General features: G+C 43.2%; 1 protein-coding gene across 2 annotated transcripts in view; it reads left to right on the forward strand.

Annotated features, from left to right (window-relative positions):
* Positions 1 to 25,686, forward strand: part of SERPINI1 (serpin family I member 1) — a 91,644-nt gene that overhangs the window by 31,210 nt on the left and 34,748 nt on the right. For both annotated transcript variants that reach the window (XM_006018727.3, XM_025198044.1), the window contains one exon: positions 23,637 to 23,904. In XM_006018727.3, the coding sequence (XP_006018789.1) occupies positions 23,655 to 23,904 (250 nt within the window). In that variant the 5' untranslated portion in view covers positions 23,637 to 23,654. The remainder of the gene's footprint in view (positions 1 to 23,636; positions 23,905 to 25,686) is intronic.

Consider the following 25,686-nt stretch of genomic DNA (forward strand, 5'->3'; position numbering starts at 1 on the left):
GGCAAACTTCCCAGCTGGATAAGAAGTTTGCTGCTGGTTTATGCCCACTGGAAATTACACCCTTCTCAGCACAGCTACTTTAAAGGGGCTGGACAGTGCACTGGGGGAACTCTCAATCCAAGACTCCACTCTGGTCCCTTCCTATATAACTGCTTTGCAGAAGAGGGGTGACATACATACCCAAACCAAAGTGCCAGAAAATGCAGGAAAAGGGGTTAAGTGGGGATCTCCTTCCCACTTGTGTACATGCCAAGTGGATTAGATCAAGGAACTTGATTGTCGCTTGTAGTTATAACAATTCAAGCTAATCCAGCAAACGATTGAATCAGTAATGTTATAAAAGGAGGGTATATTTTTCACACTAGTAAGTGATACAAACACCATAAGATGTTGTCCAAATTAAAGCTCCTTTAGGAATTGCAAGGAATTAAACAAGTATCATAGCTTGAGCTTTCTAGAAACAGAATTTTGTTTCATAAAAATGTTGAGGTGTCGTCATTTTGTGTTTATTCTATGTGGATATTAAACCATGACCTTTAAAAAAATAAATAAATAAAAGTTCTGGGGTGGGGGAAAGACAAATAGCCATAATAGGCAGTAATTTGGTGTTTAGTGGACTTGCCTGGGATGTGTAGACCCAGATTCAAAGCCTAGGCAGAGCTGAGGCGTAAGCATTAACCTCCCGCAGCTCCAACAAATACCAAAGTCCTTCCTTAGCTTGAGCGGTCTTTTTGACTAAATGATCGTGGCTCCAGAAAATCATTCCGTTTTGACAAAATAGCTTCTCTTATTTTCCAACAAATATTTTTGACAAAAAAATCATAATAATTTCTAATAATAATTTTCATTGTATAAGGCTGGGGGGGAAAGGGCTAAAACTGCGGCCCTTTATGAAGCAGATGTGCTGAGATCCTCAGTGAAATCTGGAGGTTTCTGAACGTTAGTCTGAAGATCTGCACCCTCCCACGAGCAACCTGGCTGGTTGTTACATTGTGCTGAACACAAGATCCAGTGATGATGCTGTTTCTCACAGTGAAGGAGGATCGTAGCAGCCATAAAGTAGGTGTCTAAAGCTGTTCAGAACATGGGAAATCTTCCAGTTGATTTTTTTCCAGTGCATAATCGTGAATTGGCTATATAGCTCCACTCTGCCTTACACAGCCCTAAAACAAACAGTGCCTGTATTATAAGATATTCACACAGAGGAACTTTTGGGATCAGTTGACTGAAAACAATGCATTTGGCCTAGTTTCCTTCCCTCCACTCTTAGGCTGCTTTCCCAACAGCCAGTCACTTTCACAGGTCTCTTTGGTGCATGCAGAGGTTGAGGCTGTGGGAACTAGGTAAATGTCTCCCCCAGTCCCATTGTATTTAAATAGCTTGCCATAGAGGCTGTGGTTGTGCTATACCTTTATTAGAAAGGCTTGAGCATTTCCTCTGCAGAAGTATGAATCCTACCTTCCAATTTGCAGCCAAACTACTAATGTGATGGCAGAGCCAAGGGGGAGGAATCTGCTACAGCTTTGCTTCTAAGCCAGAATAAACAAATATATGAGAATAAAAAAGATAGCATGTTCCCATGATAGAGAGAGACTTCTCCCATCTGTCTACAGTAAAGGAGTCTCAGGCTAGGGACAGACATTCAAAAAGCCTGAGCCTGAATTGATTCAATCTTTGCAGGTTAGTCTAACCTGTCTAGGCTGAACTGGTTTGAAACTGGACAGACATTCTCTCTAGGCTCAGGAAATTCAAGGCACATGCTTACAGTGGCTCAGGCTAGAAGCTGGGGGGTACCAGAGCAGCCTTCCCTTCTCTTCTGCAGGGAGCTGAGCTTAGGTGGGCACGGCCAGGCCCTGGCAGGGCTCTCTCATTAGGGAAGTCTGCTTGCATGGTCCCAGGCTTTTCCCCACTGGTTGCTCAAGGGGCGGGAATGTAGCTAGCCCCCCACCCCAAGCTAGCACTCTGAGGCAAGGTGGGGTGTGCATCTGTTGATGATACGGAGCTTTTCGATTCCCCCTCCCCGCCCCCTACTTTGTCATACTGTTTGCAGCAAACTAACAGGCAAGCAAGTTGTGGGGATGGGGGCGTGGGGCGGCTGATAAGTCTTTATCACCTGGTTAGTAAAACGATAGCCCCTTTCCACATTACTTCATACTTCTTAAACAGCTTGCCAGTTGATTTTCTCCAAAAGCCCTAAGCGATCACTGTTCTGTCTGCCTGCCCCAGTGAAATTGGAGAGAGATAAACATACAAACACCTCTCGGCATTAGCTAGCATACCACATGCTGGCTACGGTCTATGCTGTGGCAGAGAAGATGAAGAGATCTCTACTTAAGCAGCGAGTGGTGGGCGGGGGGGTGGGGCATGGGGAAGCCAGCAGACTCTGCTGTGCCTGTGAGGGAGGGAGCAGAGGGGAGGGGAGGGGAGGGGCCAGCCCTGCTGAGGAGCAGAGAGCCCCATACAGCCCAGTGAGCATGCTGGGATGCTGGGGGTGCCTGATTTAGCTTAAACCAGCAAGGGGTCTGGGACAGACATTTCATAAACCTGTTTGAGCCAAATCAGTTAAGTCTGATACTACATTCAACCAGGTTGATCTCAAACCGGTTTCAGCCATTTTCAAATTGGTTTGTGCGCACTGAACATCTGTTCTGTTACAAGTTTAAACCAGTTTCTAATCACTTAAACCAGTTTATGTGTAATGCCTGTCCCTAGCGTCAGTGTTAACTGCAGGACAAATGCAGTCCTTTTCTCCATGAGTGAAAACCCTGGAGTCTCTGATGGCTGTTGCATGTCTCCACTGCGAGCAGAGGGTCACTTTCTTCTCTGTGCAGCCCAAAGGCACACCAGCATGTTGCATGTCAGTGCTGCCTGCTGTAGAGGGGATGTTTTCCCTTTCTGATATTCTGCCCTGACCCCATTCTCCTCTGTGCAGTTCAGAGCAGCATCGATTCTTATTCTACCATGGCAGCTTCAACAGAGGGTGCTTGCATATAATAGGAGAAATGAGGCTGGGAGGGATGTGAATGAGAAGAAAATGGTGATTGGGTACATATGGCATGAGGAGATGCTCTGAGGGGGAGATGGGTCTGGAGATGGGCGTGGCAGATGGAAGTGAAAACGACTGGCATTTTTGTCAAGGTAGGAAGGATGTGATACTAAACAGGGTCTAAGAGGCAAGCGCAAGTGGAGCTGATTTGACAGCGAGAGGAGGAAGAAAACATCCAGAGGATTCTTTCTTTATCGTGTGCTGAAGAAAAAAAAGTATACGAAAAGTCCAACATATTTTGCTGTTTTTGATGTCTCGCTACTTGAAGATAAAGCATGTAACGTTTCACTCTTGTTGCACTTTTCACAGTCTGCTCAGTAGCATTAAATAAAAATGATTAATTTTATTTATTTATTTTATGTGCTTCAAACAGATATGCCGTCCAGGAGAGACCATACAGATATATTTGAAAAAAGTGGCTGAGCAAGCATCTTAGTTCCTTAATCTCTGCAATTCAGGTTTTAAAAGATGTAGCCGCACAGACTGAATAACTCCATCCCTTTTCTTCACTCTCTTTTAGAAACAAATGCCTTCTAATGACTTTTTTTTTCCTTACTAGCTGCTTCTTGAAAGCTTTCATAGGATTCCAGCTTTATGGGCTTGCTCATTGCAAGCTTGTAGCTACTGCAGTCCCGTTGGTCAGCTGGTTGGGTTCATCAGCTCTGCCAAAACAGCTCTTTCAACTGGCCTTGGTAGCACAGCCACTTAAATCTGTTGGCCAGCTTCAGAAGCACTGCCAGTACAACTTCCCCCTGCTGGCTTCAGAGCTTCTGCCAGCGCAGAAGCTGCCAGGACTAGCTGGGTTGCTTGGGAAGCTTTTTGTTGGCCAATTGATGTGCTTTGGAGTTACTGCTGCTGCGTTCTTACTACAGTTCTGCTGGTCGGCTGTCAGCATTGACTATCGTGCCGGTCTGTTGATACACGCAGTTGCTTCCAAGAGTAATAGCAGTTTGGGAGCTCACCAATGGCTGTGGCTGCTGTAGTTTTTCATCTTGTATATGGTAATTGGCCGTAAAGCTGAAAACATTGGAGGAACAACAACTGCTAGTTATTTTATAACAAATGCCGAGTAACACTAAATTTAATTTCTAACATATCTAAGTGGAGCATCTCCTTTTAGTGTATACTTAAATTTTACTCTTCTTGATATCCCCCTTAGGAAATCAGTAGATTTTCTTTCTGGAAGCATTGAAAGGTCTGGTAAGTAATATCGGCATAAATCAGGAGTCTTTTTCCTGGAGTTAGACTGAAGTGAATGCAGTCTTCTTTTTGTGTCCTTGTCATAAACTAGATGTTTTTCCAGAATTGTGCACAAGGAGTGGCTCTTTCCATTGCTTCAGCAAGGTCCTCCTTCGTACAGGTCTCCCCAAGGAGTTGGCAAATGAACAGGTGCTCCATGGTCCACACTTCACCACACTCACATGTATTCATGTCATTAAAGTAGCCCCATTTGATCATTCTTATTTTTGATCTTCCAACTTGCATGTACAGCCAGTTCAGGCATTGCCATGCTGACCAGTCTGTATAGGCCCCTCTGGGAAAAGATCCTCCTGGGATTCCAGGTCCATTTCAGGGCATCTGATTGTGTGTAATCTTTCCTTCCATAACCTCAGTCATGCCATAGTGTCCAAGGGTGTAACACTGGTCACAAAACTCTTTCAAGCTTTAAGCCATTTGTTTACTTCTGTGTGACCATGGAGTGGATGCCTGGGGTCTTCCATCTGCCATGATTTTTCTTTTTGGCTCGCTGCCTTTCTTCTGATATCAGGTGGTGCAATGCCAGCCAGCAAGTACAGGCTATCCTTTAGTGTTGGCTTTAAACATCCTGTTATTTCATAACAGCTGTTGTTTAGAACTGGGTCTAGTTTCTTGGCATGAATTGATTGTTCCCATACTTGATATGCATAATCTGCAGTGGAGTAACACAAGGCAATAGCAGTGGTTCATAATGCTGGGTTCACTCCCCACTTTTGAGGTGGCCAACTTTCAAAGTATGTTGTTGAGGGCAATGACTTTCCCTTTCAGCTTCTCTATGTGCTTTGAAGGCAAGTGTTCAGTCCAATATAACCTGAAGTGCACAGGTTTGGGGTGATTTTTAAGTAGGATTCCATCCCAGGTGATGTTTAATTTCTGCTTGGCTTCTCTGCAGTGTAGGTGAAAGGCTGTGACCTGCGTCTTGGTTGGGTTGGTGTGAAGCTGGTTCTTATTGTAATAATCTCAGAGGTTGCTCAGTGCACATGTCAGTCTATTCTCAACAGTGGCAAAGTCCTTCTCTTGCAAGGTGATGCATAGATCATCAGCATATATGAAGCTTCTCGTATTGATCTGTATGGGAATCATTGGTATATATGTTAAAGAGGATCTGTGCTAGCATACTGCCCTGTGGAAGGCTGTTTCATTGTCATCTCCAGCGTCTCCATTTCTTGTACCTGTTCTGTGTAAAAATGTCTACTCTCCAAAAGAGATTGAATGAGCTGCACTAGCTGGTGCGTCATATTGCAGACTTTGGCAAGCATGTTTTGTTGGTTGACTATGTCCATACCACCTGTTATCATCCCATTCTCAAATCCATCTTCTATGTGCTGGATGATGTTTAGCATTTAGCCAGTACAGGACTTGCCTGGTCTGAATCCAGCTTGTTCTGATATTACATGTTCAATATGAGAGGTCTTTGAGAATAAGGTGTTTGTAAAGCTTAGAACGGTGGTACAAGAGTGACGCTGGCCTGAAGTTCTCTAGGCCAGAGGCATCCTTCTTTGGTTTAATAGAGCTGTTACATGGGTTTGTCACCATAATTTTGATATTCTAAGGATTGATGAGAAATTGTTAAAAAGATAAAATGCCCATCGTTTGAATGCAGTCAAAACTGGGTTCTAGGTCTTTGAGACAAAATGAGATTCTTCAAGAATATGAAGACTACATCAGGTGACACATTTCATCTAATGCAAGAAGTGATATAGACTCTCCTCCTCAAAGGTTGGGGATTTTCAGATGAAGTTTCTTTCCATTTTTGCACATCCAGGCCTCTGAACCTTCTTATTTTATACATAGGTACATCAGGGCTTGATTCTCTTCCCTCCTCTAGCAAGGAAAGATTTGTGTCCAGGGTCTGGAACAAACTTCCCCCTGGAGGTGGTGCAAGCACCTACTCTGTACTCCTTCAAAAACAGGTGGATTTATTTCTTGCTGGGGTCACTTGATCCCAGCTGACTTCCCACCTATGAGAAGGGGGTTGGACCCGATGATCTCATGAGGTCCCTTCCAGCCCCTAATGTCTATGAAATCTATGAAAATCTTAACTCATCCTTGGAACTTTTGAACCAAATTGTAGAAATTTAATCTTAAATGTACATTAGCTATTACATTATTTTGGGTTTAAAGGATATAATTTTTAATTATGTAGCTATAAGAGCTTGCATCTTCCCCTGGTTCCAGATGTGCGACTGCCTGTGCTCCCTGCTCTGCCCTAGGCAGCCTTCTTCCTCGGGTGTTCCCACTAATCTCTTATAGATTCATAGATGCTAGGGTCAGAAAGCACCTCAACAGATCATCAAGCCCGACCCCCTGCCATGGGCAGGAAAGAGGGCTGGGGTCAGATGACCCCAGTCAGATGCCTATCCAGCGTTCAGATTGGTGGAAAGGAGTGTCTTGTTGACAGGGCTTGTGACTGCTGGTCCCCCTGGTATGCTGCATTCTTAGCTGTGCTATCCTCCTACTCCTGTAAGTCCCCAAGTTTCTTCTTTCTCAAGCTAGTCTCTTCCCTTTAAAGTTTATGCCTCTTTCAGAAAAAGTGCAACACCCATCTGGCTTTCTTCATTGCCTGGCAGGCTTCTCTCTCTTTTCCCAGGCTTACCCCAGTCAGTTGTCCTGGGTGGCTTTTGTTCCTGCTCCAGCCAGAGCTCATGCCTTCTCTACAGAGCCCTTCTACCCCTGACCACTAGGGCTGTGTGAAATTTCACTAGGTGTTTTGGTTCAAAGCTGTTTTGATCCGTTTTGAGCTAGAAACAGTAACATCTAAACTAAACAAAAGCCTTTGAAATGAAACAAGGGCACTCAAAATGTTTTGAAAGTTTCAAAATGTTTAGAGTTTCAAAGCTGGGCTTACTTGGCTTCATCACTGGTCCCAGGCAGCAGAACCAGCCTCCTGTGATCCGGAGGGCAGATTGGGGGCCCGCACCCCCGGGAGGAGTCCGCCGCAGCCCTACCAGGGGTGTGGGCCCCCAGATCTGCCTGCCAGATGACAGAAGGCTGTCACTACCGGCAACTGACAGGTGTTTTGCTTTACAACAACTTGAGGTGCAGTTTCCCAGAAACCTGTGCACCTACCTCCTTGAAACCTGGCAGACATCATGCCTTCAGAAGGGACTAGCATCCTGGCAAGTTTCATCCAAATCAGGCAAGAAATGACAAAGTTATAGGCAGCCTCGTACTTCCCCATTATAGCCCATGGGCGAAATGGTGAAACAGCGTTGAAAGTTTCAACGAAATGAAACTGAACAGTGCTTTTGAAATGAAACTCAAAATGAAATACTGTTCCGTTGAAACAGAAGTTGAAGTGGAACGCTGTTGTTTCTCACAGCCCTACTGACCACCTCCCCCCACCTTTCTGCTGTGGCCCTTTTATACTCTCCCTGGGTATGGCCTCCAGCCTGTTTGGTTCCTCCTCAAAGAGTCCTGTCCCTTCTTCCCTGTAGTGGGGTTTGACGTGGCCCTGTTACATTGAAGACTTACAGTGACTCGATACGAGTCCTCCTGCTCCTGTTGGACTGTTCTACAAGGTAGACAGCTCAACTTTTTTCCTGTTGACATCACTGACAGAAGAGTCTCTCTCCAAACAGGGATAATCAAACTGGTCAAGTCATATGAACCATCTAGAAATGAGAGGCTTCCTATTCTGTTCCAAGTCCCCTTGAATCTCCAGTCAGTTGAGCCCTTTGTTCCTCTCTGTCTGTTTTGCTTGTTTGTTTTTAAGATAAAATGCTGTTACAAGCCTTTGCTTACTGTATAATGGCTAATATGTTTGTCTATGAAGTCACTATACTCCTAACATGTAGATTAGCATTGTAAGGGCATATTGGGATACCTTGAGTATGACTGGATGTGCCAAAATTTTTTTTTAAGAGTGAGCGCCATGTCAAAAGTTTATCAGCTATAAATGCCTTAGCAAACCTATATTTGATACTTGTATATTCTGCTGAAACTGTAAAATCAGAGTGCATTACAACAATTTCTGTGGCATAAGTGACAGCTTTCATCACTTATAAAACCACGCTTCAGTACATGCAATAACATCGCCTTTAGACTTAAACTGCAATGATTGCATCTGGCAGCCGCATACGGTGAAACTTAGCTGCTGCCCTTTTAATTAAATTACAATTGGGAGCTAGCTTCTGGAAGCATACTGATCTACCAGATTTTGCAGTAAAATACCAAACGTGTATCTTATTTGAGATGAGGGAATTTGCAGAACAACCAGGAAGAAATGGGAAGATATTCTTGTATTAAAAAAGAGAGAGAGAGAACTCATTACAATGTACTGGAGGTGCAGCTGCTAATGAAAAATGAATGACATCTGCTTGAAGAGCCCTTGCCACAATAAAATCTGGAGGAGAAAGGGACGTGTACTCCATCTTGCCTCCTTTTGAGGACTCTTCCCCAGATCACTGTACTGTGGATAGAGTGCTGTCTCTGCCTTCTCTTAAATGAAGCAAGGGGGCTCTTCCTGACCTGCCACATGAGTTGGTCTTGGCGGGATCCTTTGGAGCTAAGGCACTACTTCCTGCCCTTACTGGAGTTTTTCTCCCAGGCAGCATAGAGCTCTTCTAGGACTCACCCTGCCTCTAGAACCCTCATGAAAATATTGCTGCCTTGGGTAAGGTAGTTGAAAGTGCAGATCGAGAGTTGCACCCCTCTTCTATTGTGTAGTGTATGTTCAGTGAGCTCTTGGAGCTCACCAGAGTGTCAGCACAGCTTCTGCCAGGGTAAGGAAGGGAGCACATACAATGGTAGCTCTCATCCTCTGGCCTCCAGAGCCATGTGAAAGCAGGAGCCCCAGCCAGAGTCTGTACCAGTCCCCTGGTGAGTTGAGAGAGCCCACAGCACATGCAGAGCTCTGGCAGAAGCTATACCATAGTGAGCTCAGAGAGTTCACTTGCATGTGCATCATGCAGCCGAAAGGGGTGCAGCTACACCCTTGTCATGGTTCTGGATCCACCCATGGGTGATTGTGTTCTCAGGCTGGATGAGTTTTGATGGGTGTTCTTGAAAGAATTTGATTCTGGACTTTGGCTTTTAAAGAAATTTTGACATTTTGAGATGCTTTTTTTGTTGTTGTTGTTGTCCAAACTCTACCAAAGGTTCAACATTTTGAAACTTATCCTACAACAAAGAATCAAAAAGAATTGAATTTGGAATCCTCAAACCATTTAAAAGTTGGAAAGCAGCATTAGTGTATCAATAATATATACTATACATTTCCATCATTATAACTGGAGAAATCCAAATGATAATATTGACTTTATCCCTTGTCAAACATTTAATTTACATCAATATACTCCAATGAAACACTTTGCTTTTGACCAAACTGCACTTTTGCCTCCAACCAAAAACTCTTTTTTTCACAATTTTTCAACTAATTTTACTTTGCATCTCCTAATATCTGGCATGTTGAAGTTGTTTCTGGCTGCGTACCTGAAGTCTGAATATACTTCTGAAAATCTTGACTTGAGTAAATTTAGACAACACCTGCAAATTTGTGTGCCTGCAGATGAATACCCCAATAAAAACAGTCTCATCCTGAAGCCAAAACGTACTGCAGTTATCTGATTTACTAACGTGCTTCACTGGATCAGGGACTGAAGCCCATTAGTGGGAAAATGCCATTCAAAACTTTTTCCTTTTCATTCCCTGTGTATTGCACTGTCATCAGATGTATACTCACATCCTGAATTAACAGGCACGTTACTAAACAAAGAAATCCCAAACTTTGTGATATCGCTAATATTATACCTTAGAAGAACTATTCCTTGTCTTATTTACAAATGAGTATGTACAGTAATGGCTTAAATCAGTGGTGCTCAACCTTCATTGGCCAACAGTGCAGATGGGCAGTGTCCAGGTCACCCATGGGCTAGATCCAAGTGGTCGTCCCTATATGACACAGGGCAGCTATGACAGGGCCCCATCTGGCCCTGTGGAGGTGGGTAGGGGGCATCCTGGCTCCAACCTGGCCCCACGGGGAGGGGGCGTGGTGGAGGGAGGGTGCATGGCCCTGCCCAAACCCCAACCTCAACCCAGCCCCACAGGGGAAAGGGCTGGACCTGGCCCCACAGGGAGAGGGGGGAGGGGGCTTGAGCCAGCCCCACAGGTGGAAAGGGGGCATGGCCCAATCCTATTAAGCTGGGACAGGGGCATAGCCTAGCCTCATCCAACTGTAAGGGTGGGGAAGAGAAGGGGCCTGGCCCCAACCTGCTGCATGGAGCTTGGGGTTTGGGAATTTGGCAGCAGGGGAGGGTGGCCGTATTTATTGCCACCAGTCCTCTGCCAGCAAATTCCCTGATCCATGAAATATCTATGGCTCTGAGGGGTATATTTGGCCCTCAGGCCAGAGGTTGAGCACCCCTGGCTTAAATAAAACACACTCACACAGCATTTGAAATGACATAATTCCTGCCACTTCTTTTTCTATTCCTAAGGTGTAAAGAACACCAAACAAAACAAAACTGACCTCAAGGTTTCCTACTCTGAAGGCAGTGACAGTGAATCAACAGATGGTATTAAAATGCCATAACTGTGTTATTGATGATTGCGCAGATTGAAATATGACTGTAACTGCACTTCACTAAGGCAAACATGCTCAATCAAATAAGTTTAATGGTTGACATATGTCTATAGCAGCTCTGTGAGACAAGGTCATAAGCTCACAGAAGTGTATTAAGCTATCTTTAATATTCAAAACCAAAATTTTTACACCACAGCAAGGCTGACAAACTTGTGTACCGTGAAACAACTGATTAATTGGCTATCTATATCTAGTGCATTGCAGGCACTCAAGGGCACCTGTACATGTGATGGAGCTTTGCTCTGATGCATGCTACTTAGCGCGCTCCAGCAGCCTCTGTCGCATGTATTTAGCTCCCCCACATTTCAAAATGGCAGTGAGGGCGCTTTAACTAAAACTTGTAGAATGAGCTTCATTTAAAGTGCCCCTGCAGCCATTTTGAAGCATAGGACACTGAATACACGTGATGCTGCGGGCACTTTAATTAAAGCGGCTCTCAGAGCCACTCTAATTAAAGTGCTTCCTCCTCCCTCCCCATTCTGGAGCATGTGTATAGATGCCCTCAGATGCTACATTTAGAACCAAGAACTAATACCTAGGTGCACAAGTAATTTTGAAAGGCTGTCTTAATGTATTTTAGGGAAAACCATGATCACAGTACACAAGTTATACAATCTTTGAGCATAATGGGGAAAATCTGTGTCCACCCCTTTTGTAGTAACTAGATGGTCTTCAGTATTTCTAGTTCTTATTGCTTCATTGAAAAATTATCTGTTGCCTCTTTTTCTCAAGTATACTTCCCCCAGTTGGCCCACATTTATGATTTTCATTGTAGTAACTGGTCTTAAAAATTTGCCTTAGCACTGGATTTTTACCTGGCTTTTATCTGAGTTACTGTATTCCCTCATAGAACAACTTAACCATGCTCCAAAATGCTCATGTTTGCCTTGTGGCTGTTATGCTTTAATGGTTGTTCATGTTCATCACATCCTTCATAGAGGAAGGGTCCTCTCTGATACTTTGCTAGCTTCCAAGTAATCTTTTTCTTTGTGACCCTCCCTCTCTGGTTAACAGCCAAGCCTTATTGGTACTTACGGCAACCATATCCTGCTTGCAATTATCCTAGGTAGGGGAGGCACAGACATCCACACACCTCATCTGCCTCTGTCTTTGATGTACTATTCTCTTACAAATAGTATTTATGGTTGTAGTTTGGATCACATTCCCTTTTCCACCTTCCCTACAAACTAGGCTTTCTCCAAGTTCAGACACATTTTTCTTGCAGCAAAGAAGGACATCTGCACCTGCCCCTGGCATATTCTCCTCTAAATAAGGTTGCAGTCAGTTTTGTCACCATACTCACACCCCTCCCTTAGCTGCTGGCACCCTGTTTTGCAGATCAAGGAAAGAGAAAGCTTGTGATGTCTTCCATGCCCCACACCCACAGTACTGTTCCCTTTGCATGTAGATAAGATCAGCCTTTAAAATAACCCCTTTTAGTCTAGTCCCTGCTGAGGAGCTGCAACAAAGGATCAGTAATTTTTCTTTGAGAAGACCTAGGGTTTCTTTATAAAACCATTGCACCCTACAGGTGTAAAAGAGACCAGGCAAACAAAGGACTGCATTTTTTAAACCTGTCTGGGCATGCAGATGGCTGGAGTGATTCCTTTTCATACAGTGGAACATGTATTCCTTCCTCCTCTCCTTTGGAGTCTAGTTTTCCTTGCTGTTGTAGGAACTGAGTGTACTTCATCTCCCTGTTGTGAGCTTCTGCAGGCATAACATTTATCAGAGTGTCTTGGCTTGCAGTTGGTACTTGGCATTTCCTTACTAATGTGAAATAAGCTGTGTGATGTAGTCAAGCAGTGTAGAGGACAGGAAGGGGTTGGTTCTGCTTTCTCTATTTTGGGGTAGCTAGCAATGCAAACCTTGTGCTTAGGCAAGTGCAGGGGCTGCAGTTACAGGCAGATTTTTGCCCCAGCTTGGGCACCATTTTATTTATCCAGTCTAGATGCTTCTCCTTCTTCCTGCAAACAAGAACCCCCTGCACCACCCCTGGTGCAAAGAAAGGGAAAGCCCTTGCTGAATAACCCTGAAGCAATCTGCTGTGGAATTTGGGAAGCAGGGAGATCAGGGACTGGGAGGCAGTGAAATCTGAATTAACTGAAACTTCCTGAAAACTGTCCAGAAAAACAATGGAGAAATTGAGTATCTCAGTGATTGTGGATTGAAAGGCTGGGTTATGCATGATTGTCCATCCTCTTGTACATGAGCTTGCGGATACCTCTTCTGAATTAACCTAAGTAAGAGAAGTACTATGAACAGTATGGCTAGGGACAGACATTCAAAAAGCTGGAGCCTGAATTGATTCAGTCTTTGCAGGTTAGTCTAACCTAGACAGAAGCCATTTGCAAGTGAATAGACATTCCTTCTTGACTCAGGAAAGGCAGGCACATGCCTGCAGTGGCTCAGGCCAGAAGCTGCAAGAAGCTGTGCGGGGGGAGGGGGGTGGCCAGCCCGGGCAGTAGCCTGAAGTGAACTGGCCAGGGATGAGGTTTATTTCCTGCTTTCCTGTCCCACCAACACGGGCCCGAGCTGGGGTCTGCCTGGCACTCCCCCCTCACCACTGCAGTGGCAAGGGTGAGGGCACAGTCAGACACCAGCTGGCATGGCCCTGGGACAAAGGAGGCAGGGAAGGGGTTTATTTTCCCCTATGCCCCTGGGGAACTGCAGCCAGGGTCTGCCAGCCCCAGCTGCTGCCGCTGATCACTCACTGTACAGGGCAACTAGCAGAATAAGCCCCTGGAGGGAGGGGGAAAATAACCTCTCTCCATGCCCCCTTGCCAAAGGGGGCTATGTCAGCTGGCCTCTGGCCGTGCTCCTGCCCCTTCCACTGGAGTGGTGAGGTGGCAAGGACTGTGATGGGAGCAGCATCCCCTGTCATGGTTTCCCAGAAGCACAAGCCTCTTCCCAGCAGGGGGGGCTGCGTTGCGGGTGGGAGTGGAAGTGAGAGCAGGGCAGGCAGAGCTGCCACAGACTGCATGGGGCAAGCAATAGCACCAGGGTTTGGAGGGGTGGCCCTGGCCCCCCTAGCACTGCCATCACTGCTCGCCCCCCCTCAGTCTGCAGCAGCTCTGCCTGCCCTGCTCCTGCCCCCAGCGCAGCCCCTCCACTGGGAAGAGACTTGCACTCCCGGGAAACCATAACAGGGGGTGCTGCCCCCATCAGGGTTGCTCCCCACTTGCTGCTCCAGGGACAGGGGCACAGCCAAAGGCCAGCTGGGTTGCTCCCCCCTTAGGCGCTGGGACATGGAGGGGGGTTATTTCCCCCCCTTCCTCCAGCACTTGGCAGAGGAGGCAGGGAGGAAGCTTATTCTGCCACTCACCCCATGCAGGAAGTGATCAGTGGAGGTGGTAGTTGGGGCTGGCAGGCCCCGACTGAGGTCCTCTAGGGGCAGAGGGGAGAATAAACCTCTTCCCTGCCCCTTTCGCTTTAGTGGGACCCGGTATCTGGCCACGCCTCCACCCCTGCACACTCCTTCTCCAGCTAGGGAGCAGAGGGGTCAGGCTAGTCCTGCTCTTTGGAGCAGAGAGCACAGACCAATCCAGGACTGCAAAGCATGCTGGGATCCTGGGAGACTCTGGTTTAACTTAAACCAGGAAGGGGTCTAGGACAGAAGTTCCATAAACTGGTTTGAGCTTAATCAGTTAAGTCTGATGCTACATTCAAGCAGGTTTATCTCAAACTGGATTCAGCTATTTTGAAACTGGTTTATGTGCACTGAAATGATGTTCTGTTACAGAATTAAACCAGTTTCTGCTCATTTAAACCAGTTTATGTGTAATTGCTGCCCTTAGCATATGTGGAATTACTGGGAGTTTTCATATAAGATGATTCCAAGAAGCCAGTAAGTCCTTTATGGAGCCATCGTAGGACCCTCCAGTTAAAACATAGGCATGTCATCGCCTGGGGAAAAAAAGAACATATAGTATCATTCAGATACTTAAACTATGTAGGCAGAGAGCTCTTTTGGTTGATATTGTTTCAGCGGAGTGCTGTATGTATAAGACAAGCAAGAGACATGCCCGACGGGGAGACTGAAAAGGGAGCACTAGAAATAACCACGGAGGTGTTGACAGAATGACCTTGAGATCTAGAGCGAGGAAGCCCGCTTTGGTATAAATGCTGGCTGAGGAGATAATTGGAACCATGGTCAAAGACTCCATCTCCTGTTTATTTCCTCCTGTGTTCAGGGCAAAAGACTTTGGACAGCTTTATAAACAAACATGATTGTGTTAAAAAAGCAACAGTCATCCATTTCTCCTAATGGAAGCAACCAGCAGGACACTGAATTTTGGCAGGCCATTCAGGTCTAATATATTTACATTTTACAGTGAACTGATTTAACAAGCTGAAATTCAGTTGTTAGAGCCTCATGTGCCCTTCTAAGAGGAACAGTCCCTTTGTGCCAAAATCTTAGGAAGTTTCTGTTTTTGTTTTACAAATGAAAGCTTGGAAAGTTGTCTCAAAAGCTTTACTTGGGTCTACCTTTGGTTTGGCCTTCAGTATGTTTTTTTGGGCTGTGGTTTAAACATTGTCTTTGGAAAAAGAAAAGGACCTTAACATGCTGGGCTATGTAAAAAAAAAAAATAATTTTTATGCTCTGATACAACTCTGTGAATGGCGATATTTCAGCAGAGTTGCTTTTGGGAGCCAATGTTACTTTAATTTATTTATACTATTATTTAGAGCTCTCATGCTTCTTTTGGCCAACATATAGAGGATTGAAATGAGGAAGCATAGCCTACCACAACTTGAACTATAGTGGATCACTAGCGACATTTGTAGCAGACATGACCTCTGTGGATTAGTCCTGTAACACATAGACTCCCCACTTACACATTCTTTTTTTATCTTCAGGCAAATGTTAAGCCATAGGTAAGGCTTATAATGCATATGTACTGATAATTCCCATTGCCCAGGTGGAAGAAGCTGGGGCATAGGAATATGAAACTACTATTTTTTTCTCCCAGAGATGCTGTATGACAGAACTTGAGAGTTTGGGGGCACTTTCTTCAGATCATTATGTACCACCACAGACCTAGAAAAGAGAGGTTAAGTTATTGTTAATCTATTGGATCATCTCATGCATTTAGTTGCCCATAATGCCTAGCAGGGAATACGCTGAGTGCATTTGAAGTGCCTAAAAGAGGTGCAAGAATTGGTGTTGTGAAGGTTCATGGATAAAAAAGAAATGCAGCATTGACCTGAAAGACTATACTGTCAAAAGTACTTAATTAAATATATTTTCTTCATCTTTCCTTTGTTCTTGGACTTGTTTGTTAAAATTTTTAAAAATCCTTTTTGCTTGACCCTGCGCTATAACACTTAGCTGTATTCTACTGTAATCCATGGATATCTTGGACAGCTAGCCTCATGTTTGCCAAATAGACCTGGTATGGTAATTTGACAGTGGTAACGAGCAAACATTAATTTTCTTAGAAGGATGACAGTCCCTAACTAAAGATGGAAAGAAGCATGGTAGATAAGTAAACAATGCTTTTCAGAAGGGGAGAGTATTTGGACTACTAGGGCTACTGTATACTTGGGGTGGTGTTTTCAACTCAATTGATTTGCAAATTATACCTGCCTGTGGAAGCAGTAAATTTGGTTTGCTATGATTCATGGCATTCTATTATTAGCTCAGGGTATTCAGGTATTATTTGGGTATTTGTGAGTGATCCTGACTTTCATGAATGATTAGTCATCCAAATACTTCATTCTCCAGTGTGGATGACTAAACATTTTTTATCCAGGATATGAGAATTACATTGTATGAATTTGGTATATGAACTTTGAGTTACAATTGGAAAGTAGTGAAGCAAACACATCCTGTTTGCCAGCAGAAGACGGGCTTTAAAGAATATCATCTTATCAATATCATCATGAATAATTTGCCAGTTTACAAAGTAAATAAGGCTTCATTCCTTTACTGAAAGCTTGTTAAAGATTTTTGCTGTGACCTGGAACTTGATCGACAACCCCGATACATGGATTAGTCTGTTGCACTTCCAGTGCAGGGCTGTGGCCTCAATCTGTAATCAAAAGTTTGCTACTCTGTCTCTTATTTCTTGAAAATAGGCTGTAGCACGGTTCTCAGTAATGTGGGAGAACCCCAGAATAAAGAGAATGCTCAGTGCTATTACGTGTAAATAGCTCTGGTGTCGCAGAGCAAGGAAATGATGGATGTTACTGTCAGTTTGTGTGACGGGTCTTTGTATTGTAGAATTATGATAGGCAAATTTCTTTTTAAGCTAGTTCAGCAGCACAAATTACTGCATCACTGTGTTTTGACAGTCCGCCTATGAGGTCTGATGCTGAGAGGAGGAATGCATAAACATTCAGACTCCTGGTTTTCATTCCCAGCTCCGCCATGGTTTCACTCTGTCATCTTATGAAAATCAATTAACCTTTCTCATTCTGTCAACCCATCTGTTAATAAGCATTTGAGCTGAATGCATAATATCTGTGCAGATCTTAACACGGCATCCTGCAGACCATAGGTTTGATACATCTCCTGCCCAAAGAGTTTAGAAAGAGTGTTTGACCGCAGTGGGAATTGAAGAGGTGTTCAGAAACTTCACAAAGTCAGCCATTAGTTAACTATCGCTTGGTCTGTTCCCCAGTTTGTTTAGAAATGGGCATGTGCATAAAAGTAGTTACGGTGAGAATTGCTAAATGGCACAATTACACATATAAGTTCTTTTACTCGGTGTGTAACAAATAATGCTCTGTCCTTGAAGAAATGTCATTGTGGTGTGATGTTCTTTCTTTTAGGGAAGAGCTATTGTAAGCCACAGGACTTTCTCTCTGAATTAGCATTTCTAACCAGTTACCATTCTCAGTAGTACCATAGCAAGGGCGGGGGGGCGCGAGCAGGGTGACTGCCCCGGGCGCTGAAGCAGAGGGGTACCAATAGGTGCTACCCAGCTGGGGTGGGCGCGGGACGGAGCTGCAAGTGGCTCATTTGATGAGGCGTGGGGATAGGAGGAGAGCAGCTCCTGCCACTGCGTGCACTCCTGGGCATGTATGGCAGGGCAGGTGCCCCCTGGATCTGTGCACAGGGCAAGCGTGGGCTGCCACTGCAGGCACCAAACTTCCTGGCTATGGTAATGATTCTCAGGGTAGAACTGCTCCGTGAAAACTGGCAGTGGACTGAGAATACCTGAAAGAGATTCCTTCATTATGTTGATTGATTTAACCTTCTCTGCGCGAGGATGGGAGGGCATGTATATACTAAATAAAACAAATCACGTATAAGGTTTGGACAAATGATGAAATTAAACCAAGTTAGCAGGAAGCAGGACTTACTGCAGAACAGCTGACAGGCATTTGTAGTTTGTATGCCAGCAATTACCCTGCAGTAAGTGAAAGCTGAACTGGAGCATCTTAGCTGTAAAGGAAATCACTTTCATTTACTGTGGTAATGGCAGGTACACACACAAAGTAACTGCACATCAACTAATCCAAGGGAGGTCTCCTGTTATCTTTTTCCATACCCTAATAAAATACCCAGATTAAGTGTTACTGATTCCTCCTTTAACAGAAAATTGACCTGCAATGCATGATGGGTTATGTGCCGCTCATATAAATCCATTATTTGCTATATAGCCAAAGTTTTCAAGGTTTTTTGTTTGAAAGTTTAATTCTAGATCCATCTGGTGGGGGGAAATCCTGTAAATATACATTATAGGCAAAATGCCATTGGTAACCTCTAAGACTGAACATTTTTGATTATTTTTTATGAAACATTCTTTCATTCTATGCTACAGGTGAACTTTAACCCCCTGTTTTGAGCAGATGTAATACCATTTAACTGGCTGCTGTTAATGCAGAGTGACTGTTAGGTGGCATTAGAGCCTGTAATGTTGATGGCTCAAAGGATAAGTGTACCATCTAAAAAGGCTGATGATACTCATGGGAATTGTTTAATTTCCCAGGCATAGATTAGGTAATGTTCAGCTTCATTTCCTTCACTTATAGTATACTTGTGGATCTGGTACAGTCAATTCAGGACTGCCTTCTAATTCAGTATTGTCCCAATCCAGCAAGATACAGAGTGCCCTTGAATCCTATTGAAATCACTGGGTGTTAAAGATGCTCTGTACCACTCTTAAGGCCCCCAGCAGTTCACTGGATGAGACTCAGGATCAGAACTAGGGAAGGTATAAAAACAGAAAGAGAAAGGGCTCTAGCCTTAAGCAAGAAAGAAATAGAGCAGCTATCACAATTATGGCCGGAATGATAATCAAGGGCCAGATTCTCAGGTAGTAAAATTCAGCATGAAAGCCAGTGGCACACATGTTAGTACTCTGCGATCTGGCTCCAATTCTCAAGTTAAACAGACAAAAGTGATTTTTTTTTTTTTAATGTTCAACTTCTGTCATTGTGTCTGACAAGGGCAGTGCCAGGAAATGTCTAGCCTGTTTTATAGTGTTCTACTCACTCATCCGTGCAGCCAGGGAATTAGTTTTCTTTACAAAAAAGGAGCTTTTGTTTTCACTGTTGTTTTAAAAAATATGTTTGTAAGAAGTCATACTTAGTTATAGATCTGGGCCATTCACATCAAAAACCATGATTCAGCAAAACACTTTAGCTCATGCTTAATTTCAATCATCTTCAGTCGGCCATAAGCGAAAGCTCATGTACTTTGCTTCATGTGGCTGCTCCCCTTAATTGGAGGCTGAATCATTCCTAGCATCTCTACTATATGTAGCCTTAAATATTGTTTGTAAATTTAAACTTAACTTTCCCTCAGATGTGCCGGAAGGAGAGTGAACAAGAAACTTGAAAACCTCTACATCACAATTGTGGTGGACAAAATTATGTATCAATCAAAGTTTTCCTTTCTGGTTGCAATCAAGGAAGTCAGGATATGCTGAGTATAAAATAGCCAGGTATCCCATTCACTTATTAAGTTAAGTATAGTCGTCTATTTTTTGTTTTAATATATTAATACTGCTTAGCTCAAAATATGAGTAAGAACAACATATTTTAATGATCAAGACTGAATGAAGTCACACTACTGCTCTCCTTATACAATGCCTGGCCATGTAATGGATAGGAACCTGATGTAGTTCCTTTACAAAACAGAAAGAAATCAACCCTTCACTCTGGCTAGCAAAATAGTTATTTAAAAATATTGTAGAAGTTCAAGACCTCAAGTAAGGGGAGTGAATGCGGGCAGTTTTTTTGTTTTGTATGTGATTTATTTTATTTTGGCTTTTTGGTCCCCCATCAAACCTGATTAAAAATATTTGCATTTACCTAGATCTAACCTAGGTATTGACACTTATGCGTGTGCAGCTTGTTCCATGCTGTTTTAACCTGCTGAGCTGCAGCATAGATGAGAGAGTGCTAAAAAACTGTCTTCACAAACAAAAACGTTTGGAAATATCCTTCTTCCTTTTTTTAAATGAAAGATTAGATTATGTTAGTGCAACAAACTAATTACCCCTGTCAAAGCGGCATGGAATCAACTAGAGCTACAACCCCCTTCCTGCTCAGCAGAACGCTTTTATATATTCCTGTTCTATAACTCTCGTGCTTTTCAGTTTACATCACTATATGGAGCTCGGCTTTGGTCCTGTCTCTGTCACAGACTTCTTATGGGATCCTGGACGAAACACTTAATCTCATTGCGCCACAATTTTTCGCAACTAAAATTATAAGCCTCCTATTTTTTCTCTTCCCCTCCTTTCCCTGCCGTCTGCCCCCCACTCCATGTCCCACCATGCATTTAGATTGTTTTCTACTATGTGTTCATATAGCACAGTGATTTTTTTCAACCACAAGAGCCTTACAAGGATGCCATGTAACACATGATGTTAGCACTCTTAGGGGTGTAAACATGGTTCACAAAATAAACCCAGAGACTTCAAACAAGAAGCCCCAGCATTAAAATCATTCTGCCCTGTTGTGATTTTAGCACAAGGGGGCTGTGGGATTGTGAAATAATACCAGTCAGTCTCCAGAGACATGTAAATGTTCACTTTCTCTGCCTCTTCCTTTCTCTCTCTCTTGCTCAGATAAAGAAGCCTGAAGTGCAATGATAGTAGTGATAAATCTATTATTTATTTGATAAGCTCAAGAAACATTACGCTTCTTAGAACAACAGATAGCAAACAGGCAGGTATGAGATCCTTATTGTCATTAAAGGATGCAACTAGAAAGCTCATGACAGATAAAGTTGATATTCATTTGGACCTGAATGAATTCATTGCCTCAGTGTTCATGAAAGAAATTGAGCAGGTTGTCCCTCAAAGAGTGGGAGACGTTTTCCTCAGGAGACAGAAATGTTAGATCATTATATGATTATGCTAAAATAGGTAGTCAAGTCATAAGCACTATTCAAAACTGACAGTGCTGCAGGCTCAGATGATTTATTCTGCATCATTCTAAAGCAAATAGCAGGTGAAATAAAAGAGCCTACCGCAGAGTTTTTTTATGTCTTCTGAAGTACTGGGAGAATGATTGATCTGGTTACTATCCAAGAAATGATTAAGAAGCACAGGTAACTTCAGTTGTGGGGGGGTTTATGGACTTTGTCCCATCTCAGCGTCCCATACAGTTATTTAACCTAGAGTCAGTAAGGATACATGAAGAGGATGCTTGGCTAATATGCATAAACTCTTTTAGAGCCTCAATAAGGCCTGCTTTTGTGAGCAGTTATAGTGCAGTTCCCTCACCTGTTAACAAGTGTATATATTTCACAGTTTCACTGAAAAAACAAAGCAAAACTCTGATCTGTGCCTGGGGGTTAGAAAGCACTAAACAGTGACTGCATCAGAGTCATTGCCAAAACACGCATGCACCCTGTTCCTTCCTATGGTTTCCAATCTATAAAATGGGGCAATAATACTTAATTTTGTACCACTCAGGGGTGCTGTGTGATTCAATTAGATAATGCTTGTTCAGTCCTTTGAAGATAAAATGTACTATCTAGATGTTAAGTATTATTACACAGAGATCATGAAGTGTCTCGGAATAGTTAGACAAACTGCATGACTTCAGTAATTGCCAGTTCTCAGATTCAGAAATCTATTCAGGCCCCCCAAAATCATTATTTTTTTCAGTTCTTTGATCTTTTATTTGCCTTCCTTCTCATTTTTGTTTTAAGGGATTAAGTTTGTGGAAGTATTTTACTGTAGCTGTCAGGACTAGAAACTTGCACTTTTTCATGAGAACTAAGATTCTCAAATTCTAACATCAAACCAGCAGCTGGCATCATGAGACTTAAGATACAGGTGGATGAGCTGGCAGCAGTGCTCTTTATTGAAGCATTTTCACTGGGTTGTGGGTGACCTGACAGAAAATCTGGGTAGTAGCATTTTACTGAATTCCTTAGGTCCCCATTCTGTTGGAATTTTCCCTAAAGGATATTCCCAGCAAAATAAAAATCAGATGGCCCTTCCTTTAGAGATTACCACATGGTTACTTGCATCTAGTTGGTAAAACTAGACACTGACTAACAGTTGATTTATTTTCAACAGGTAGCTCTTTTTTCTTTTCACTTAATCAATGATCCATGTTCTTCACTAACTTTTTCATTTTTTTCCATTCAAAATCTCTCACCAGCGAGTTGACACATGCTTTGTAACCAAGCAACCATGTAATATCTTTTTCTTGGCATAGCAGTTTAAATATGAGAATGCACACCTTTACCAGTTTTGAACAGCAATGCTCATCCTTAGATTGCTTTTTAAACTATGGAACAAGCTTCCTTGGTGCAGACCTACAGAATTTTGTACTTCAGTGCCATCGATTGAACTGCCATAATATAAGATAAAATAACAGGACCTTGGGGGAAAAAAGAGCTATTGAAGAGGTGGGGTGAGGGATCCTATGTGGATGAAAAGCTTTTTCTATTCTTCAAAAACTATTTTGATTGTCTCTCTTGGCTTTACTACTTTTGCAGACAGAAAAGTCTGCGTTATTCTACTATAGGCAAATTTCAAAAGCAAAAGAACACAAAATAGGTGTGACTGTAGTTTAATGTTCTAATCTGAAATTTACAGCATTGGGCTATATATATCAGCTTCTACAATTGAGTCTAGTGGCCCATTGAGCTAGTGTGGTTAAGCCACACCAGTTACTGTAGCCAGTAGTACACAAGATTGTGACATGACTAGTAGGGCTATGTGAAGCTTCGGTCGCTGATTCAATTCAGAGGAGACTCGGCCCAATTCAGCGGCTGAATCTCCGAATCTGAATACAATCAGGAGACCTATTAATCTCTCTGAATCAAATCAGAAGCCTCCGATTCGATTCGGAGAGATTCGACAATTTGGACATAGACACAGCTTTATATGTTTTTTCTACATACCTCAAGGTACCAGGCAACTCGTGAACACTGAGATGGTGGGGCGGATGGAGCGTCCCCCGGGAGCGTGGGGAGTCCCCAGCATGGTCAGCAGCAGACCTAGAAGTGAACCAGAAGCACTTCCCATCCACTTCCGGCCATGGAGCACATGAGGGGACCCCTCCCCTGCCCCCTAGCTCGGTGACTGGTTCCTCCTGGGTCTGAGGGGGGCACTCGGGGTCCCTTCATGGCCAGTCACTGAGCCGGGGAGCCACATGACTTAAGCTGCTCTGCCACCACATGTTAAAATACTTAAATTATATTTTTCATCTAGGGCACAAAACAACATAATTGACTTTGCTTGGTATGTTCTTCTCCCCTATGCTTTTAAATGATCCTGTTCTTTCTTAAATTAAGTGAACTCATCTTCTATGAAATGTATTTTGCAGATCTGAAACTTTCAAGACATGTACATCCTTGGACTGTTGTCTTTGCTTGTTTTGCAAAGCAAGGCCTTCAACACAAATTTCCCTGATGAAACCATTACGGAGTTTTCTGTGAATGTTTACAATCAGCTGCGAGCTACAGGAGTAGATGAGAATATTCTCTTCTCTCCTCTGAGCATTGCAATCGCCATGGGAATGGTGGAGCTTGGAGCCCATGGGTCCACCTTAAAAGAAATTCGACATGCCATGGGGTTTGACAGCTTGAAAAATGGTAAGGTCTTCTAATTGAGTTTCTCTATGTATTTTTATTTTAAAAGAAGAGATGGAGGTTATTGAACAACCATGAAAATGTCAACGCTTTGTTCATTGATCATTATTTAGTCAGTAGGTTTCATGACATCCTAACTGATAATCCTAGCAGGTTAAAGCATCTTCCAGTGAATTCAGCATAAGATTGAGAGCTACAAATGCCTGAAATCTAATCCTGGCCCTGACAGCAAAAGACACCAGAAGCTTAAGCAAATCATTTTAACTCTTGACCTTGGCTTCCATTTGTAAAATAGCAATGACATTCACCTAGAGAACCTCAAAAAGCTTTTGGGATGGATCAGTATATTTGTTAAAGTACGGCATTTGTAAAGCAGTTTGGAAATCAAAGTAATAGAATTGCACAGTATTATTAGGGACAGGGGTGTCAAACTCCCCCCGCCCCCTGGGCTGCATCTGGGCCACAGGGCTCTTTGCAGATTGTTACTATTCTGTAATTCTTTACAGGAACTAAATGATTTGGGATAATAGGCAAAGTTTAAACAGCTGGTATGCTGGGGTAAATATTTAGTATCATTAGTCAGGAAACTTCCACTTAAGTCTACAACAGATAGGCAGATACCATGTATTGTATGCACTGTTTGTCAGTTGAAATAGAAAGACAGAAAAATAATAGTGTAAAAAATAAATCCATTTTTTTCCTTTACAAGGAACAAAACAGTTGCTTCTAATATTGAATTATACCCTACATGCAGTTACATCCACATAACTAATGTTTCTGCCCAGATGTAACTGATCATAACCTTTTGTTCATAGATTTTGCTCTGATAAAGTGAATCTATTTGATCTTTCTACATGGTTCCTTGTTGCTGAGTCTATAAGCTGTGCGCCCCTTTACATGACAACAGCGGGACAGTGCCCATTCGAAGGTGTGAAAGTAGTTGTGGAAGGCAGTATGCACAGGCACTCGCTTGGAAACCTGTGAATGAATCCTATCAGCAGGGCCTTTGTAAAAGAAATGGTGGAGGGGCATTTTGGTGGAGCCTATAAGGAGTAAAAAGTTGTGCTGTACAGGTATATGTAATATAAATACATCCAGTGGCCTTTCAGTGGTCACTTGGCACAGCATCCCACATAGATCATGTCTGCCTCTGTGCAAGTATTCATTGCTATTTTGTTCTACGCTTTGCCTCTAAAGCATTTGCAAATGGTGACCAGATTTACAGTTTAAGTGAAGAAACTGCAAACCAGACTATGTATCATTTTTTGGTGCAGATTGTGCCCCCAGCTTCTCTGGATTACTGCAGTGCTCATTAGTTGGAGTTTCCTTTAAAGACTACCCAGAAGTTTTGACTTCATGTAGAAAACAGCAGGTTGCTCATATTGTTGTGCAGGTGATCTTAAACAGGGCACATCTCTTTCCACATGCTTTCTTGGATTTTGCTTTGACTCGGAGAGCAATTCAGGTTGCTGGGATTTTTAATTTATGAAGCCTGTCACTGCCTGTCTGAGCTCTGGTTACCTAAAGAGCCTGCTTCTGTCGGACCCCAGGCATTGTCCTGACAATTGAGATTAACTGAAGTCTTCAAGACCCAAGCTTTGCAGACAGGGAGCTCTCAGTGAAAAATTTAGTTTGAAATTCATTGGGTGGTTGTTGTTTTTTTTACGAAGGCATAAACTATTGACATTTAGATGCATTAGGGATGGATATACACAAGAGAAGATGAAAATGATGCCTTTTGATACTGGGACAGCTGAATGGATTACAACTGACAATGTAGCATAT

The sequence above is a fragment of the Alligator sinensis genome, unplaced genomic scaffold (genome assembly GCF_000455745.1).
Source record: "Alligator sinensis unplaced genomic scaffold, ASM45574v1 scaffold787_1, whole genome shotgun sequence".
Taxonomy (NCBI): domain Eukaryota; kingdom Metazoa; phylum Chordata; order Crocodylia; family Alligatoridae; genus Alligator; species Alligator sinensis.